We start from the raw sequence: 18880 nt of genomic DNA on the forward strand, positions 1-18880 counted from the left end.
AATCTTGGTGAGTTATTCCTTTCTGTGACTAATCACCTATCAGTATTAGCTCTATTTTATTTAGTTCTTCCTCTCCCCTCCTATTTCACAGAGCTATTTCGAGCACTCAGCATTTCTCTGTGACTGTGATGTATCTAACACCCAGCTCTGTTCCTGGAATGATCCTGCTAATAGAAGAGAGCTTGCTTATCACCTGTATGATCAGGTGGATGTTATTCCTTTCTGTGACTAATCACCTATCAGTATTAGCTCTATTTTATTTAGTTCTTCCTCTCCCCTCCTATTTCACAGAGCTATTTCGAGCACTCAGCATTTCTCTGTGACTGTGATGTATCTAACACCCAGCTCTGTTCCTGGAATGATCCTGCTAATAGAAGAGAGCTTGCTTATCACCTGTATGATCAGGTGGATTGCTTACATCCAAATCTGCAAGAAACCTAATGCTGGAAACGTTTTCTCTTGCTAAATAGAACAGACAAATTTCCCTGAGCAATGAGTGTGCAATAAATAACCTTTGTGCATCTTGAAGTGTTTAAGTCTTGAAGTGCTGTACTTCAGCAGCTTTAAAAATCTTTCATACTGCAGTTAGACTTCTTACTTTATATCCAGTGTATTTTTATCCTCAATTCCTTCCACTGCTTCCTGAAGCTTTGTGTCAGCAGGGTGAACTTTGGCAGAAAGTCTAGCTTTGAAGAGAAGTTAGTCTGAGCAACAGCACTGTCTGAAATGTGGAGAGGTTTTCTTCCCTCTTCTTAAAAATCGCAGCACTGTCTGAAACGTGGGGAGGTTTTCTTCCCTCTTCTTAAAAATCCCTGTTTTTTCCAGGTCAGACTGTTGGACCTGTTGTGAGGGAATGGTTGTGTTTAGTAAATATTTGTACAGCTTCTGCAAGAAGCATTAGCTAACCAATAGAGAGATCTTGGTACATAGGGCAGAGCACAGGTTTTTTTGGCATGGGGTTCCAAACTATTAGAAATTCAAAGATGAAACTTCAGCAGTAGTGATCTGATGAGCAATGATGATCTGATCTACCCTGATACTAAAAAATAAAGAGGAATTTTCAGTTTAAAAACCATGGCCAAAAAAACCCAAGCCTGATTCTCTCTGCATTGAGTTCAGTTGAGCTCCTGATCCTTCTACACTGATGGTAGAAAGTTGTTACCTGCATATCCTATTAGTCCCTGAGCTGTTCCACATATATTTAAAAGGGAGAAGGACCCAAGGACTGGGCAGTAGTTGCTGTGATATATGGATTGCAATAAAACCTTATCTGGGTAACATCATTGTCTTCTTGAATTAGTGTGTTCTGCAAAGTTTACCTCTTCATGCTAAAAAGAAATTGTGCTGTTGCAGAGCTATCAAGATTATTATAAATCATTTAACTATGGCAAAATTCCATTGTCCTTCTAGCAGTATGGTAAAATAAACATTTACACTCATCTTTCTTGTACAGTAGAATACAAATTATCCTACCACAGACAGTTCTCTTAACAAAAACTACTGATAGTCACAGAGTGCCAGATCTGAACTTACTGTAATGGGAATTGTTTTACTGAACCCTTGCAGAAAGAGTATTTAAGTCATCACAACCTGCAGTTTGTGTGGTTTGATAGTAGAGAAGCAAATATTACTTAAAGTTACCCAAACTGGCATGGGACTGTTGTTTTTTTTAATCCAATTTTCCTTCTGTTTCTAGTTATGTGGTGAACATAGGATTGGTAGACAAGCTGTGCTGCTGCTTCCTGTCTGTGCAAGGCCCTGTTGATGAGAATGCCAAGACAGCCAGTTTCCTGCAGGGTGCCACGGCCATGCTGCACGGGATGTGCCAGCTCTGCGTCGCTGTCAGTGGCAGGTAGGACTGGGGCTCAGGAGATGGGGCTGGCAGCAGCTGCTCTGCTCTGCTGGCAAGGAAACAGTGCAGAGGGTTCACTCTGCTCAGCCTCTCACAGCACACTCTGGTTAGTGACCCACACTGAGGATTGATTCTTGTAAGCCATTTGTCAGAATTGCAAACTCCATCTCCTTTGGTCAGCATTACAGATGGGTTTTCTCACTGGTAGTTTGGAGTGTCCAGGCCTAAGGGATTCAAGAGGTATTTTATTATCAGGTAAAATCAGCTCTTGATTGAATTTTGGGGGTTGGTCTCTTCTCACAGGCAGCCACCAGTAGGACAAGAGGGCACAGACTCAAGCTCTGCCAGGGGAGGGTTAGGTTGGATATTAGGAAGAGATTTTTTACAGAGAGAGTGATCAGGCATTGGAATGTGCTGCCCAGGGAGGTGGTGGATTCACCATCCCTGGAGGTTTTCAAGCTGAGACTGGATGTGGCACTTAGTGCCATGGTCTAGTGACCATGGTAGGGTTGGTCTTGATGATCTTTGAGGTCTCTTCTAACCAGATTGATTCTGTGATTCTGTGTCTCTAGAGCAGCCTAATTCATCTCCTGCTCCTTAAAATGCCAATGTCAGTACGGGAATTCTATTTTCTGTACAGAAAAGCATTACTACATTTGTCAGGGAATTTTCTAAGGCAAAATGGTAGTTGTTGTAACCCAGATGTCCCCCAGGGCTGTGGGGAGTGCATGAGGCTGCCAGCAGGTCTGGACTTCTGTGATGCAGTGTGGGATAGACTGACACTCAGGTGAGAGTCAGAATCTCAGAGCTTTGGGTGCACCTACTAGAACTCATTACTGTTACACATTTCAGGAGAAATCAAGGCTGACAGAACTTTACAGTGCATTCCTGAAGGGTAAAATGATGCTAGGGTGGAAAAACTAGAGTTATTAAAGCATAAAAGATGAAACAAAGCTGTAGGTAAGAGCTGTTGCTGCTAACCTATGGACACAGGCAGATGGAAAAAGAACTGCAAGAAATATGAGCCCGAAGAGACCATCCCAACTGAGTGAGATTTCCCTTTCTGAAAGCTGCCAACTTGGTGTTTTGCATTGCAGGAGAGCACTGCCAGAAGTCAAATGCTCACTAAATAAAATAACAAAAGAATCAGCTTTCTGTTAGTGGAGTAATAGTTGTAGCTACAAGAGTGAGGGACACAGTATGTGCAGTTCCTGGAGCAGACATGTGCTTCACCCAGGTATAGGAGATGTTTGCACCCCAAAATAACACAGCACTGCACAAGTACTTCCTTCAGGATCATCTGTTCTCTGTAGCAGCAGGGTCATTTTGGAGGGTTAAGCATTTTTCTTCACAGTTAAACCAAGAAGTGTCTGATCTTACTACCTGCATATAACAGCAACACTTTGGATTTTATCCAAAGGTGCTGATTGTTCTCGATTTCCAGGTTGGATTGTTCCTTTGAGCATGAAAAGAAATGAGAGGAATGTATTTGGAGATTTCAAAACTGTTGTCTTCCAGATCAAAAGCTTTGGTGTAACTGATTAGAAGGGCAGTTTGAATCAGATGTCTTTCATCACCTGAGCCCACTCTCATCTGAGGAGTGAATGCAGAGTGTAATTCTGCCACGTTACAGAAATCCTCAGTGTTCAAAGTGATTTAAATGGGAAAAGGTATTGCCAAACACAGATTAAGGTGGCAGAAACAGAGCTCAGATTTATTGAATTCTTAAATATGTCACACTGCAGTAATACATGGGGTATGACACCTGAGCTGCAGCACAAAAGGTGGTCCCTGTGCCAGAAGTACAGATGCCTCTTTCATTCCTGGGAAATGGTGGGAGGAGGCAATGCAGCCTGTTCAGTCAAAACCCAACATTGCTCCTTCTCCACCTCAGCTGGTACTGCCTGAGCTCCAGCCCAGCCTGCTGTGTCCCACCCCTGCACCTCACAGGAACTGACCACTCTGAGCACCAAACCTGCAGTTCTTACTGAGGAAAAAGGCCCAGGAAGTTTCACCAGTGCTCTGACACTGTAGCACAAGAAGCTTTGCCAAAATAAGGGCAAGTTTTCACCATTGCTGAAAAGCAATTTTGAATTGTTCTTTTGATATATCCTCCTGTATTTTATGGTTTCAGGTTGGAAACTTCTCCGTGCTCTTTGATGGTTGTGGTGGGATGGAGGGGCCACAAAATTAGTTTGTTTTTTCTGATAGAACTTTTTCAGGGTGTTCTTTGCCATATGAAAAGTTGTCATTCCCTATTAAATGCCTTAGAGTGTTTTTATAGAGTGCTGTCTGTCCTGTGTGCAGCTCTCAGTGGCTTAGTGGGAAGCTGAGGCAGGACAGTAAATGTTGGGTGGTTTATACCCTGGGACCACCTTAGGGCTCAGAGCAACCCAGTGCAACAATGAAATCCTTTGTGAGCTGGAAATGACTGTGGGATCCTCCTTCTGTGCTTCCAGACCCTACCAGGCTGCTGGGAACGTTCCTGCAGCTGTAATCTGCCATATCCCCAGAGGGCAAGAAGCTAAACACTCCAACTCGAGTTTGAAACAGCTAAGAGATCCTGTCCTGTGGGTATGAAAAATATAGACCATTTCTGATGTAGGAAGAGCTGTCAGTCTAGATTTTCCTATCTTGCTCTCAAGAACATTTCATAAAGCTCCCAAATTGAGCAGAATATTTCTAAACCAAGCTCTGAATTGATACCCAGTGTTTGTTTGAACAGGTCATGGAAAACAGATCTATAGGGAAGGAAAAGATCTCAGTCAAGTACATCCCTGCACCTCTGTGTCGGGCAAAGTGTCACAACTATGGTGATTATTAGAGACTAACCTCAAGTTGTTTCATATATACACACACATCTCACCATGAAGTATTAATTAACCTTAAGTTGTTTCATATATACACACACACATCTCACCATGAAGTATTAAATGAGGTCTACGATTGATATAATGTAGATGGTTAAATTATAAGACATGAACATAGAGACATTTTTATTACCATGGGAGACTTGTGAAAAAATAAAAAGGTCCAAAATCATGGAGTTAGCTACAATAAAGGAAAGTAGAAACATAAATTGGAGGATTCTCAATTTTAACCTCATAAAATGTGATTGAAATGAAGGAATCCATTCTGAAAATGTGTGATAAACATATCCTATTATGAGAGAGGGATTTTCTTTCCATTTATGATCAAGGTCTTTAAAAAAGATTGAACTTGCTATTGATCTTACTTCTCAAGTTATCATTTTTGATACTGGCTAATAAAGGCTTGATTGATTCTGTTAATTGAAGTTTTGCTGTGGCTGGAATAGCACATTCCCCAACACTGTGCAATGGGTAGAAAAGATTCAGATGCTGAAAACCTTAATAGCTTATAACCCTGGGTGAACCTTGTTTTGATGATCTTTATGCCCTTTTCTGTTACACAGTGAGAGTCATTGAGGGTGACTTGAGACCTCCAACTGCAAGTCCCATTTTTCTGATGCTGTCTTGCATCCATTGCTCTCCCTGATGGGTTAAAAAAGGAAGTGTATGAGAGCTGAAAACAGCATGTTGCCCCTTAGGGTGTGTAGGAGAAATCACAAAATGCAGCATGTCTGAGTGTTGAGCTGTCTCTGCTGAGCAGAAGATGAACCTGACATTTGGTGCACAGGCTTGAAAATTGTGGCTGTGATAATACTTAACTGGTTTTTGCTCACCATTAAGAGGAACAGTAGCCAGAATTGAAAGCAGAGAGCGTTTTTATTAACCTGAAAGAAAGCAAAATATTAAATAGACTTTATACAGAGTAGCAGTGGTTTATATGGCCACATAAATCTCCAGCAGTTTGTGTCCCATTTCAGATGTCCAGTAGCAATGTCCAGGACAATATCCCTTTTTTCCAGGGTGTATTACTGTAACTGTGAGGGACACAAGGCCCATGTTGGGCCCTCGAGCCCTGAGTACACATCTGGAACGTGCTTGGCTTGTACCCACAGGGCAGAAAATGGTGAGCAGACATGGAATGCAAGAAGCATTAGCAAAGGTAAGGCCATGCTGCCCAGCTCAGCCTTCCTTAAAAGCAGGAGCAAAGACTAGGGAAGAAACTATATGGCAAGTCCTTTACCAGCACAGCAAGGATTTTGCTTGTGTTCCTGTCTTTTCCTGTGCTGCCCAATGTGAATCAAGTCTGGATCTCTTTTTGCCCTGTAAGTCTCTGGAACTCAGATTCCTGTCCAAGAATTCTGTTGTTACTTTATGGAGGGCTATAGTTAATGCTTTCTTTCACTTTTGCCCATTAATATGAGTGAAGAGTTTCATAGCAACCAGAGTTGATGCAAAGAGCAGGAGGAAACTGTTGTTAGTGGTGCAGTGTAAGGGTTAATCACTGGGGAGGAATGTTCTCCCTTAGGGCAGGTCAGTGGAGAGCAGTAACACAGGTAGAGGAGGAAAGTGAGTTGTGCATAAGGAGAACAGTGCAAATTTTGTAGCTTCTTGGGACAGCAGCTGTTTGAAAACTTTGCTGTTAAATGTCTGCAAGTTCCCTCGTTAACTCAGGGAAATATGACATCCTAGCAGTGCAGTAACTGAATTGTAACCAGGGAAATATGATGTCCTAGCAGTGCAGTAACTGAATTGTAATTGTTATATTATCTCAAACCAGTGGTGGAATCTACATAAATCTGTGTCAACAGCTAGTGAAGTTGTGGATTACAAGCTGCAGGGGCAGAAAGCTGCAGGGATCCAGGGAAAGCGTGGCTGGCATGCCAGGGATGCAGGGAAAAGGAGTCTGTTTTCAGCTTTATTGCAGTAATTAAGACAATGTCTGTTTTGGCTCCTGGATGGTGAGTCAGGTGGAAGTCTGTCTGAACCTCAGTTGTGCTTCTCACCACTGCCAAGAGTCAGCAGCTCCAGCAAGTCCTGTAAACTAACTAAAACTTGTACTTGAAGTTACTGAAAGGTTTCACACCGTCACATTTCCACAGGCTCAACAGTGTGAGTTGTAACAAGGTCTGACAGGTACTAAATGCTTCTTTATTCTTCTTTTATTATTACTTTGCCTTTTTATTTTGGCATCTGTCTAGATAAAATAATTTAGGAGCAAAAAGTACTAATGATAGTTTTTCAATCCTAGTAATAAACCCCCTCAACAGATTATATTCTAAGCCTTTTGGAAAGTCATGTTTGCATTTCTCTCCATGGTTTTAATCAGGAGTGTATATTTCAGGTATCCAAAGATGATAGTGTGTACCCTTGGGGAGATTTGTCTGCTTGTTAGCCCAGTCAGTTTCTAAAACAATGTATTTCCAGATATAAACAGTTTGCTCCTATTGAAGCTTGGAGAAATTGTAGTTCTACACTGCTCTGCAGACTCTGCTGTTTCTCATCAGGCTGCACTGAATTCCTGTTTTCAATAGTGGTGTATTTCAAGCAATCTAGTACCACTGTTCAGTATCTCTCTTTGTTGGGATGGATATATCCACATTTATGAGTTCTTAAACCTTTTTTGTAAGTCATAAACCCTTTTCCAACTGCTGAGACTCCTTCATGGCCAAAGCTAAAAGTCGTTGTGGCAACCCATGCTGAAAATTCCCTACATTTCATTAAGCTGTTCTTTTAAGATCCTGCAGGTTGTTTGGCTGCAATGTAAATATTTGCCTGTTTTTCTGTGTTAAGTGTATAGACTGGTGAGGTTTGAAGTCCTGTTTTCTCAGCTATGTCAGTCAGTGTGAAAAATCTGGTACGTGTTGGTTCCCTTCAGGGATTAATTGAAGGGTTTTGTCCACAGTGACTATTTCACTTTGGCAGATGTTACAGACACAGAGACAAAGCTGCTTTAAATGGGAGAATTTAAAGGAGGTACAACTGTAGGAATCTGTTCTCTTCAGTTAGGTAAAACCTCCTTTTCTTGGGTGACATCCTCACACAGATTTGTTTTTGTGGGTTTTTACTCCAGTCTGTCCTCACAGTTAGCACTGACCTTTCACTGGGATTACCTTTGAGGTGGATTAATAATCTGCTCAACGTATGAAGTTCATTGCTGTACAGACCAAACTCACTCAAAGCACCAGAGACCAAAATTTGCTTGATTTTTTTCAGCATCTCATATAGATTTGAGTATTAATAATGTATTTTACCTGTAAACATTGAGGCTTAAAGTGATGTGACTGACAGTTAATCCCAACAGGAGCTAATGGTTCACATACACATTGACCCTAACACAACGTCAAAAATAAATCTTTCCAGCAGTTCCTTCACCAAATCTAGCAGACAGGTTTTTAATTTCTATTTAACAGCTTTGTCCTGGGGTATAACTTTAAAATTTTTGGTCTTTTCTTTGTGAAAAAAACTAATGTTTGCGTTTTGAGCTATTTTACAATTGACTTTTTTATGTATATTTTGATTCATTCTCTGCTCCAGAGCAGCACAAAATGGTGAAAGGATTTCATCCAGCTATGTAAGCTTTTTCATATGGAATTGTTTAAAAATAATGATGGAGTGAGAGTTGAAAGCAAACTAACTTTAACCTTTGGTAAAATTGGTCAATCTTCTCATTGCATAGAGTCAGGAAAAATTGTGTGAGGTATCATATGCAGTAATTAATTTGGGGTTATCGTTTGACTGGGAGTGTTTCTGGACTGTTGAAAAGGCTAAGATTGAAATTAAGAAACACTAGTTGGCAAGAGGAGCTGTGCTCTCATGTGACCCTGTGGCAATAAACATTCTAGTTGCTCCAGTGTAGTTAAGGAATGGTTAGCACAGTTTGGCTACTGCATCCTGCAAAATCAATCACTGCACATCAGAAGGTATTTTGAAGTGAGGAGTACCAGGGAGCCCAGAGCCACACAGAGCCAAGCTGTGAACGTGGTGGTCCCAGGGCTGTTGGCTCCCCTTCCTTTTGCAACCATCCAGGTTTGTTCCCTCCTTGCAGCCAGATTTGTGTGCCCACAGGACTTGGAACTGTGCAGCAGGGGCACAGCTGGCACGGCCAGGTGATGGCTCAGGAAGTGTCTCTGCTGACTCCATTCACACACACTCACTTAAAGACCACAGAGCTTCAAAATGAAGATTTTGGGCATGGTTTCCAGGCGTAGGAAAAGGAAAGCCTTGCCATAAATTGTTGTGCAGTGTAGCTCCACCCAAACACACACAGAGCTCTAATATTTTTCCCACTTTTTGTGCAGCAAACCTTAGTGTCTTGGGGAAAATAGTCACAGCTACGTTGCTTTTTGGGAAAGGTACCCATAAATGCTAATTTCAGGTGAGATCATTACTAACACATGTGATCTAGCTGATAAAAAGCAGAGGGGTCATCTGAGCAGCTGCATCCTGGAGGTAAAGGTGTGAGTGGACAGTGGGGAGAGCAGATGGGTGCTAATGAAGCAAGTTGTGTACAACCCAGTGCTGTGCTGTCATATTTCCCTGGGCTCAGGGCTGTGAGAAGACCCCTCAAAGGCTGTGCAGATATTGAAGAGATCATGTAGAGCTGTTCTAGGCAAGGGAAATCTCCTTACTGACTCTGGTTGCAGGAGTAGTCTGAGCCCTCTGAGTGTCTGGTCTTTGCTGTATTAAACTGAGGTCTTCAAAGTTACAGATTACTTTAGAAAGTGGTTCTGTTTTCACTACTTTCCCAATTGCTTTGCTTTTAGTTGGTATAAAAAGGACAAATATCCTCATGTAATTTGTCCTTTTATAACATATCACCTGTCATATTTTCCTGTAGTTATAAGAAAGAATAATATATACACTCAGCCTTTGTAGTCTCTTTTGATATTGACACTTGCTTCTTTTTTTTTTTAAGATGGAAACATGATAGATGAGGTAAAGACCAGACCTTGATGTAGTGTATTTTCAGTGTTACTGTTCACTGTATCTTAATGGTTTAGTGTTTCCTTTGATCACCAATATCAACTAAATGTATTTCCAAAGTGAAGATCAGGTAATTTGCATGATGGGTTTGAATTAGAACTCAGAGTGCTGAAGAGTTTTGGGACTTTATTTTGTACTTGCCTGCCTTCCACACATTATTTAACCTCCAAGTAGTGACAACCTGAGTCTGCCTTAGTAGTGGTTGTCCTGCATCATCTTCTGGATTATTAATCATGTGAAAACACGTGGGTCATACTAATCATGGAGGGATTATGTTAAGTGCTTCTGAAAGTCTGGATGTGAAAATGGAAGGGGCATCCTGAGTTGTTTACCTGTCTATGCTGGTATCCTGGATAACCAAAATAACCCAGAAGTGGCAAAGAAATGCAGTTCCCACGTGCACGAGCTGTGCTGGTTTGTCTCAAGTGTTTCCTACCCTCTGTGCTTTGCTGCCCTGCTACAATCTCCCGTAACAGCATCTGACTGAAATGAGAAGTAATGTGTTTTCTTACTGCTGAGCCACTTCATTCTTAAATTCCTGCAGAACTATTTGATTAAGATCATCTGGTCCTAGTAACTGATTTTGCTGCTTAGGTAGGCAGTTTGTTCCAGTGCTGCAGCCTGTCTGTGCTGCAGTGAGAGGCTCTGGGAGCTCTCCCACCACTGCTGCAAGCAGAAAAGGTGGGGGTGTGCTCCTGGCCTGAGACAGGGCCTGCATGGAGCCCCCAAAGTGCTCCCAAAGTGCCCCCAGGCTTCCAGCTTGAAAGATTCCTGCATGGCCTCGCACTGGTGAGGGGCACAAACACCACTGTGTGAGGAAAGACAGTGAATGGTGCAGCGTGAGACAGTGCCCTGGTTAGTGAAAGGAATTTCTTCAACTGTTGTGCTTTCTTGACACATTAGGCATCAATTTTTTCCTGGTGAGCAGTTCACTGTTTTGCTGGCGTTGGGCTCGTTAGCTGCTTTCCCCACTGCTCTGCTCCTCAGGCAGCTTTATGTTTCTCTGGCAGATCTTGGAACATATTTGACAACACACGTCAGGACCCCACAGGACTAACAGCAGCTCTTCAGGCTACGGATCTGGTTGGAGTCCTGCACATGCTGTACTGTGTTCTGTTCCACGGGACGATCTCCGACCCGAACACAGCCAGCCCCAAGGACAGCTATGCTGCCAACACAGTCCAGGTTGCCATTCAGAGTTTACGTTTCTTCAACAGCTTTGCTGTGCTTGACCTGCCTGCCTTCCAGGTAACACGTTTTCTAACTTTTCTGATGCTGAAAATGTTGATTTTTGCTTACGCCTTTGGACTAAGTTTTGTCTTTAAGACCTTATTGAAGGAACTTTCATGGTTAAGTGTTTAGGTTTCATGCATAAAGTTTGTTGTTTCCACCAGATAACTGTGGCTAACAAATCAAGCCAAAAAGTGAAAACCTGGAATATATGAAATGCTGAATCAACTCTGTTATGTCTTCTAGCTTCTTTTTTACTCACTTCTGGCATAGTACTTTTTATATTTAATAAACCAAAAATGTACCAGAAAAGTCTTGGTCGAAAGCACAAAATGACTGTTCTAATGTGAAAGGATTTGCTTATATTCTAACCACAATTTACACTTTCCAGTGCTTTCAGTGGCCTCTTGCTTTAAGATTGTACAGCTGAAACTGAAAATTGCTTAATACTAATTTTTTTTAGCCAAGTAAAATTTTATTAACCAACAATTGGAAATCGAACTTTTCATCATTTTTATTAAGGGAAAAAAATCTCAAAATATTGTCTTTTGAGCCCTGAGAAGGTAAGTCTCTGCTTGCCTTTTTCTGTGAAGAGAGTTCAAGTGTGAGTGAGTCATTTTGCCTTACAAGGACAATACCAATACTGGTACATTTCTCAGGTAAATGGGCAAAGTTGTTGTATTGGTAACATAAAACAGATGTCAAAAAGTATTGCTTTGTAAACACAGTGAGCAGCATCAGTCTCATGCAAGTCATCAGAACAGATTGCTTGTTCTTTGAACATGCAATGTGTACATGAGTTGTACCACACACTCCTTCTGAATTGCCTTAAACTCAGCAAGAGCTCTGCATGGGTGAAGCATTTGGTGTAAGTCTCCTCCAGTTTGGATTTCTTGCCTTGACTTTCAGTACCTTCAGTTTGTCTGACACAGCAACAAGACTTTGCACATAGAAACGGATGCTGCTGCAGGACCCAGTGCACTGAGGGTTTCCTTGCAGGGCACAGAAACAGAGTATTCATGTAAAACAACCCTCACTCATGCTATTGACTCCCTTTTCTTTCTCTAAGTCAAAGGGTACAAAATAGTTCTCTTCTGCACCTTGCTGAGTGCCTCTGGGTTTGAGCCTGGCTGTGCACCAGTGCTGTGGGTACTGCAGGTGTGTGCCAGGGGCACACCTGAACTGGGTGGCAGGGGAGCTGTGGCACTGCCTGCAGGGATGCTCCCTGATATCCCAGGAAACCACTAGTCATTTTTAGAACAATGTCTTCTGTATTTATCCCTCTCCCAATGCCATTGTGTCTCAGTGTTTGTAACCAGCCACCAGCATTACTTTGTGTATGTCCTGTGGGATGATTCTCTCTAAGGACTAGTTTTATCACGTATCAGCAGGACTATGGAATAGGGGGGTTGATTAACAGAAGAGCTCTGGTGTCCCAGAGTTGGTATGAGCACAGATGGCTCACAGGGACATATTTCATTGACTTTGACAGGCCAAGCAATTGAAGGATGGTGGTGAGAAACAATGCAGGATCCTGAGCTGATATTAATTCTGGCTCAAAAGGAAGCATAGTTTCCTTGAAAGATGGGTTTAAGTTTTATACACAAACCAGGGTGCCCCCTGACCTGCTGTTATCGGGGCAGGTTTAACCCGAGCGCTGGGTCACAGCCTGCGTGGACAGCACTAATTGAATTAGGGTGGGCCTGAGAACGTGGCATTTACATCATGGAAGCAGTAAATGGGGGCTGGATTGGGCATTAAATTTAGAAAATTGACTTCCCAGGCTGCTCGAGGTTCAGGATAGAAAGTATCCCCAGCTGAGCCTGGTGTAATTGCCAAGGGTTCTACTTTTGCTGGGTAGATTTGGAGTTTGGTGAGACTAAACTGTGCCTGGGATTTCTGTCTGTACTTAACACAAGCTACGAGACAGAAAACGAAGAAAACTCTGAAGTGAAAGAGGTTTTCTCCCAGGCCTGCATCACTGTTTCATCAGAGCTGGGAGACTGTCATGCTCACTGCCTGTGCTTTAGTTCTCCCCTTTGACCCCGTGTCGCTCTGTCTGTTTGACATGTTTATTAAATAGAGGCTGTAGGCTGCGCAGATAAAATCTAATTCTGAATCTCCACGTTACAGCAATTTGCCTACTTTTAAAAACCATCCCAGGAAGCTTTGCAGCTGAGTGTTCTCTCCTTTTGGATGTTTCTAACTTTTTTTTTAATGTTTGAAAAGTCATTATTTGTTATTAATCACTGTATTCCGCTCAGAGCAGCAGTAGTTAATGAGGAATGCATTCTGCTCTGTCGCAGAAATGAAGATGGTTTGGTTTCTTTTGCTTATTCCTCAGAAATATTATTAGCATGAAGTTTTCCTGGAAAATGTAATGCATGTCAGATGAAATGGCCAACCTAATGCTCCACTCAACGTCAGCTAAGCAGAGCCCAATTTTTCCTGTGTTGCTTCAAAATTTGAATCCTTTCTTATTTTTGTGGCTTTGAACGTTATAGTCCAGTTGTGAGTGATGAGTTACTGATGGGAGAGCTGAGTCTGTCCTCCTCCACAGTCAAAGAGCATAGTCTGTACTTTGCAAAACAAATAAAAGGCTGCAGTTGATGTGTATGCAATTCGCACAAATTCTAGAACTTACTGCTAGGCTGTAATTTCTGTTTCTTGGCCTTTGTTCCAGTCTATTGTGGGTGCTGAAGGACTGTCCCTCGCCTTCCGGCACATTATCAGCTCCCTGCTGTGGTACTGCTCCCAGCACACCTGTGAAGGATTGCTGCACGAGGTCATCATCTGTGTGGGTTACTTCACTGTGAACAACACAGACAACCAGGTAAGGCAAATGGGGAATGGCATCAGGAGTTATCAGGGGCACACTCAGTCATGGATCCTCCAGACAACTAATCCCCCCAACGCTGGTATTGGGATTCCTGTGAGCACAAACTGATGTGTTTGCAAAAGAGAAACAGAAGTTGTATCTGAAGACAAAGACATTAATTTTCTGTGGCCATAAGCAAACTCCGTGTTCCTGTGCAGACAGCGACGCTGACATTGCATTGATTTTAGCTGGCCTTGCTCCCTGCCAAGGTATACTTAGCAACTGGTATTTTTAATTCCAAGTCAGCTCTGTGTCAGCTGGATCAGATGGCTGTGGTACCCAAGTTGAACCTTTTTAAAGCCAGCTGAGCTACTCTGCCATGAAGACTTGTCTTTCAGTGCCTGTATAGCCATCTCCCTGCTTGCCAGAGTGCTCATTTAAGTTTAAGCCATTCTTCTCCTTGAAGCTTTTTAGTAGTAAACCAAATACCCTATCCAACAAACAGTGGAAATTCCCCTTGAACTTTCTTGATTGTTATCCACTTTTGCCAGTGGACTCTGTGACCTCTCTCACTAGCTTATGACATAACCCAGACACAGAACTCAAAAAATATTTTAAATATTTTAGTCTTAAAACCCTCCAAGTTTCCTCAGCTTGTATGTAGATGTCAGTGTGTATTGGCCAGGGCAGAGGTTGGTTGGCAATGGCTCTTTGAGCGTGTGGACCTGACTCTGGGTGTGTAGAGACTGTTACGGTGCCCATGGCTTGGGTATGATTTGGGTCAATGCTGTATTTTGTGAAGTTACTCACTGTGTTCTCTCCATACTTTTACCACCTGTTTCCTGGTTTTGCTCAGCTTTTGGGACAGGGATTGAGGATGAGGAGCTCAGTGCCCTCAGTTAGCTGATGAGCAGAAGGAGGAAATGTTGCAGCTTGTCAGAGAAAAGCTGCCTGATAACATTGATACAGTTATTGACTATAATTGGAACCTTAGAGCTGGCAAGTGCTGTCACAAGTATTAATGTCGTTGTATGATGATGTTTCTGTGGCTTAGGCCACAGCTGGAGGGAGGATCCTGCAGCCTTCCTACCCTATATAACCAAATCCCACTCAGGATCTGGAGCTGACTGTGGCAGCACTTCAGTATGGTCCTTTTGGCCACCCGTGTGATGTCGCTGCTGTTGTGAGTCCCTCCACTGCCCCACAGGCCCTGCTGGCACCCAGGAGTGCCAGCAAACCATGTTGTCTTTTCTCTGCAGTTTAAAAATGTCTCTTCTGGCACACAAGCACAAACAGATGTGATTCATTGCATGGAGGACTTGCCACTCTAAACGTGCCAGGAATAGTGCAGGAGAGGGATTTCCTCTCAGCACTTGCAGCCTGCAGTGCTCATTGCTGGTTGGGCTGGTGCCCCAGGGTGAAGGTCCAGCCATGGCCAGTGGGCACTGGGCCATGGCAGCAGCTGTGGGGGCTGCCACTGGGAGTGTGCAGAAGGAGTTTGTCTGGGACATGCTTCCCTGCTGGGGGTTGGGCAATGGTTTGGAGTCTTCAGCATGTGCCCCTGGGGTTGAGGTCGTGTGCTGTCCCTAATCCACCCCCAGGCTGGGGCAGTGCTCAGGATTTACAGGTAGCTTCTGCAGCTCTGAGAGTCAAGTTTAGGTCTTGGATTGAACAGCTGTGGTACATCAGTGCTTTTCATACCCTAAAAACTGTCTTTCAGGGTGCTTTGCTTTGTGCTGCTGTCTCAAGAGATGTCACAACATACTGAACTCTTTATGTAATTTCTAATATTCCTTATGAATAAGGTTCTGACTGAGGAAGTGGCATTTTGGTTTGGCTTTTTTGCTTAAAAAAACATTTTGGAAAACTGGAGCATCCTTCACTCAGGTACTTGCAAAATGCAGGGCAGGGTTGTGGTAAAGGTGAAGGAACTGCAGTGATAGGACAAGGGGTAATGGGTTCAAACTGAAGGAGGGAAAGTCTAGTTTGGATGTGAGAAAAAATGTTTTTCACTCTAAGGGTGGTGAGACACTGGCACAGGTTGCCCAGGGAGGCTGTGGCTGCCCTGACCCTGGTGGTGTTCAAGGCCAGGCTGGATGAGCCTTGAGCAACCTGATCTAGGAGGATGTGTCCCAGCCCAGGGCAGGGGGTTGGGGCTGGTAAGGTCCATTCCAACCCTTAAATTCTATGATTCTGTGGTTCTCTGATTTTCCTGTTGCCCCTAGGCAGGGCAGTGCCAGTTGCTTACAGTGGCTGTCTCCAGGTGCTGTTGGTGTGGTTGCCCCTATGGACAGGCTGCCTGTCATGGACAGGGAAGTGCTTTCTGTTCATTCAGCTGTGCTCTCAATTTTTATGACGTTACAAGCTTCCAATTTTTTTCTTTCGTTGTTGATCATCTGCTGAGTCCTACTAAAAATAAAGAATTGGTCTCCCAGTGAAAGTTTTCAAATAGTAGTGTGGAACTCCTGGCAAGGAGAGTGTAATAAAAATAGATACACTAGACTTGAGCTATGAAAACACATCTCGGTAGAGCCAGATAACTCTGTTTGTTTAGTATCTGAACCAGCTTCAAATGAGTCAATATCTGACGTATTTCAGGGCAGATTCACGTTCTTCTTGCGGGCAAATGTACATTTGTTTGGGAATGTTTGTAGTTTAGTCTTTTCCTCTCTAAATCCGAATTCCTTATTGCAAACTGAGCTTTATTTTCATTCCTTTCAACACTCCAAACAAAAAGAGACTGACAGTTGTTTGGAGTTTTCAGTGTGCCTTTTGTGATTCCTTTGCTTAACCCACATCAGCAGATAAATATGCAAAGCAGCAGAATGGAAAAAGAGGAAAAAAGGCATGAATTATTAAAATCAATAAATTAATGCAGTTTCCCAGTTTGGAGAATAAACAGATTTCTAAAAGGGAAATTTTACAGCCTGTCAACCCCAACACTGACCTTCTGTAGTGGTACTGTGATTTAGGGAAGGGAACTGTTGCCACTGTGCAGTCAAAATCATAAAAGGGCAATTTGCTGAAGATTTCACGCTCGTAGAACAAACTCTTCCACGAGGACTGTGTGCCAGCCCCGTGATGCAGCACAGGTCTGTCTTATTGCACTAGCTGTAAAGGTCTTTCTCGTGAGCTGAGTGGCAAAGTGAAGTTCTTTTCCCTGGTGGCTCTGAGGGCAGCACTCCCTGCAGCTCCAGGAGCTGTGGCTCGGGTCGGAGGGGCCCACGGTGGGTCCCTCCAGGCAGAGTTTGCACCACGATTACCTCTTGGGCCAGGCCCCAGTGATTCTGTCGAGGAGCAGAGAGGACAATGGATTCCTAAGGAACACATTCCGAAGTGTTTTGATAGTGCTTGCTCTGTTTATTTTAAAAAGTCGGTGATTTTGCTGACTCTGCCCACATATAATATATTAGTAATATTCCCTTCCTTTTTTCCTATTTTGTCTCGACATTCATAAAGCTTTCCCAGGGCAGCTGCTGTCACCGAAGGAATAAATCAGTTATGAAACTGAAAGTTTCAAAAAACCCAGGGAGAGTTTTTTTTGACTGTTTGAAACTCTCTGGTGTCAGTGGTGAAGCCTGAACTGCACTGTCTGTTTTGTATCGGTGTGTTCCCTGCAGAGCCAGACAGCCTGGGCACCCCTGGCTCTGCCTGGAGGCTGAGTGAGAAAGGGGTTCCCTTCCCTTGGCCACCTCTGAATCTGCTCCCACACACAGCCAGGCACAGCCAGGCAGAGCTGAGCTGAGTGATGGAGGCAATGTCCAATCTCTCAGCAGCCATTGCATTGGATCAGGCTGGAGAATTACAGCTCCTAATCAAAGTGTTCCTGTTAATTAAAAATATCCCTCGATTTCATGACATTTTTATTCCCTTTCATTGTTTGATTGAATTAGGATAATGAATATAATTAGCATGCGCTGTCAGCTCAGCTCATTTGCATATTATATTGGGTAATTGAATGTGGTCCTGTAATTAAATTAACACGAGTGACAGACGATTTGGCTTCTTTCACATTGCTGTATTGGGAATAGAAATCTTTCCATATTCATTGCAGTTAGGGAATATTTTTCATCTGCAGAGTCCTCACAAATCAGATGCTCAGGCTCAGGCTCCAGAAGAGGCTGCATTATTCATTTGCATTGCCATGCCTTTATTTAAATCAAAATAGCTTTTGTTCTCCCAGCCCCCTTGGCACACACTGTATCTGGAGTGCTCCAGAAGGATCCCACTAACTCTGGGGATTTGTAGGATATGGAACTGTGTACTTTTAATAGATACTATTACCAAATTGCAAAACAAATTCTCTGTGAAAGAGCTCAGGAAAAGTGTATACAGCTTTTAAAAACTTGATTATCACATTGGGGCTTGTAGGTAGAAGCAAAAACATCTGTCAGAAGATTTGGGGAAAATCTGGAGACACATGTGTGTTCTTGAGGGGATTTCATCCCCAAAAATTTGTCTTCCAGTTGCATAGGTCTAACTAACTCCTCTCTCTCTATCCTCAGACACTTGTGTTCGTATCAATAACATCTTCTTATAAGCTTATAAATAATCGAATTGTTACTATCTAATAATCCATATGTTGAAAATAGTAGCACATGGAATTAGCTGTAATAGTCTCAGTCACTTACTGGAAATTTCTCCTTGCTGTATAAGTGTGGAAAATTTCTTGCCAAACGTGTTTCAGTCATCCCAGGCAGCTCCAGTTAACGGAGGAAGGAGCAGTAGGATGTTTTGGGAGAGAAGTTTCTCCTCTGTTCAGTCAATGAAAGGTGACACAGCAATATCACAGGTATAAATACAGTGCTTAAAGACATTAAAATGTTGTGTGGTAGGCACAGTCCTGGAAGGATCAGGGAATTTATGACATTCCCAGCACACAAAGCATGGTAGGTAGTCCCCTGGAAAAGCTTCATCCCAAGGTTATCTTTTCCCTTTTGCATGAGATTATTTGCTTTAGGTTATATTTTCTTACTTCTTAGCATTTTTTTGGTGTGGCAAATATTACCTCTGTCCCCAAATAGCAGCAGAGTTTGTCCCACAGTGTATCTCACATACAGATATCTGTGTATGCAGATCCTGTGGTTACAGGCACTGCTGGGACACCTGCACAGTTGGAAGGGACTA

At 42.9% G+C, this 18880-nt stretch overlaps 1 protein-coding gene across 1 annotated transcript in view; it reads left to right on the top strand.

The window, feature by feature from the left end:
• The window catches only part of SCAPER (S-phase cyclin A-associated protein in the ER), a gene marked incomplete at its 5' end in the record, with an annotated part of 96991 nt that overhangs the window by 63999 nt on the left and 14112 nt on the right, over positions 1-18880 (top strand). The window contains 3 exons of the mRNA XM_009072621.1: positions 1697-1852; positions 10716-10953; positions 13619-13768. Of these exons, the coding sequence (XP_009070869.1) occupies positions 1697-1852; positions 10716-10953; positions 13619-13768 (544 nt within the window). The remainder of the gene's footprint in view (positions 1-1696; positions 1853-10715; positions 10954-13618; positions 13769-18880) is intronic.

Source organism: Acanthisitta chloris, unplaced genomic scaffold (assembly GCF_000695815.1).
Source record: "Acanthisitta chloris isolate BGI_N310 unplaced genomic scaffold, ASM69581v1 scaffold12864, whole genome shotgun sequence".
In the NCBI taxonomy this organism is placed as follows: domain Eukaryota; kingdom Metazoa; phylum Chordata; class Aves; order Passeriformes; family Acanthisittidae; genus Acanthisitta; species Acanthisitta chloris.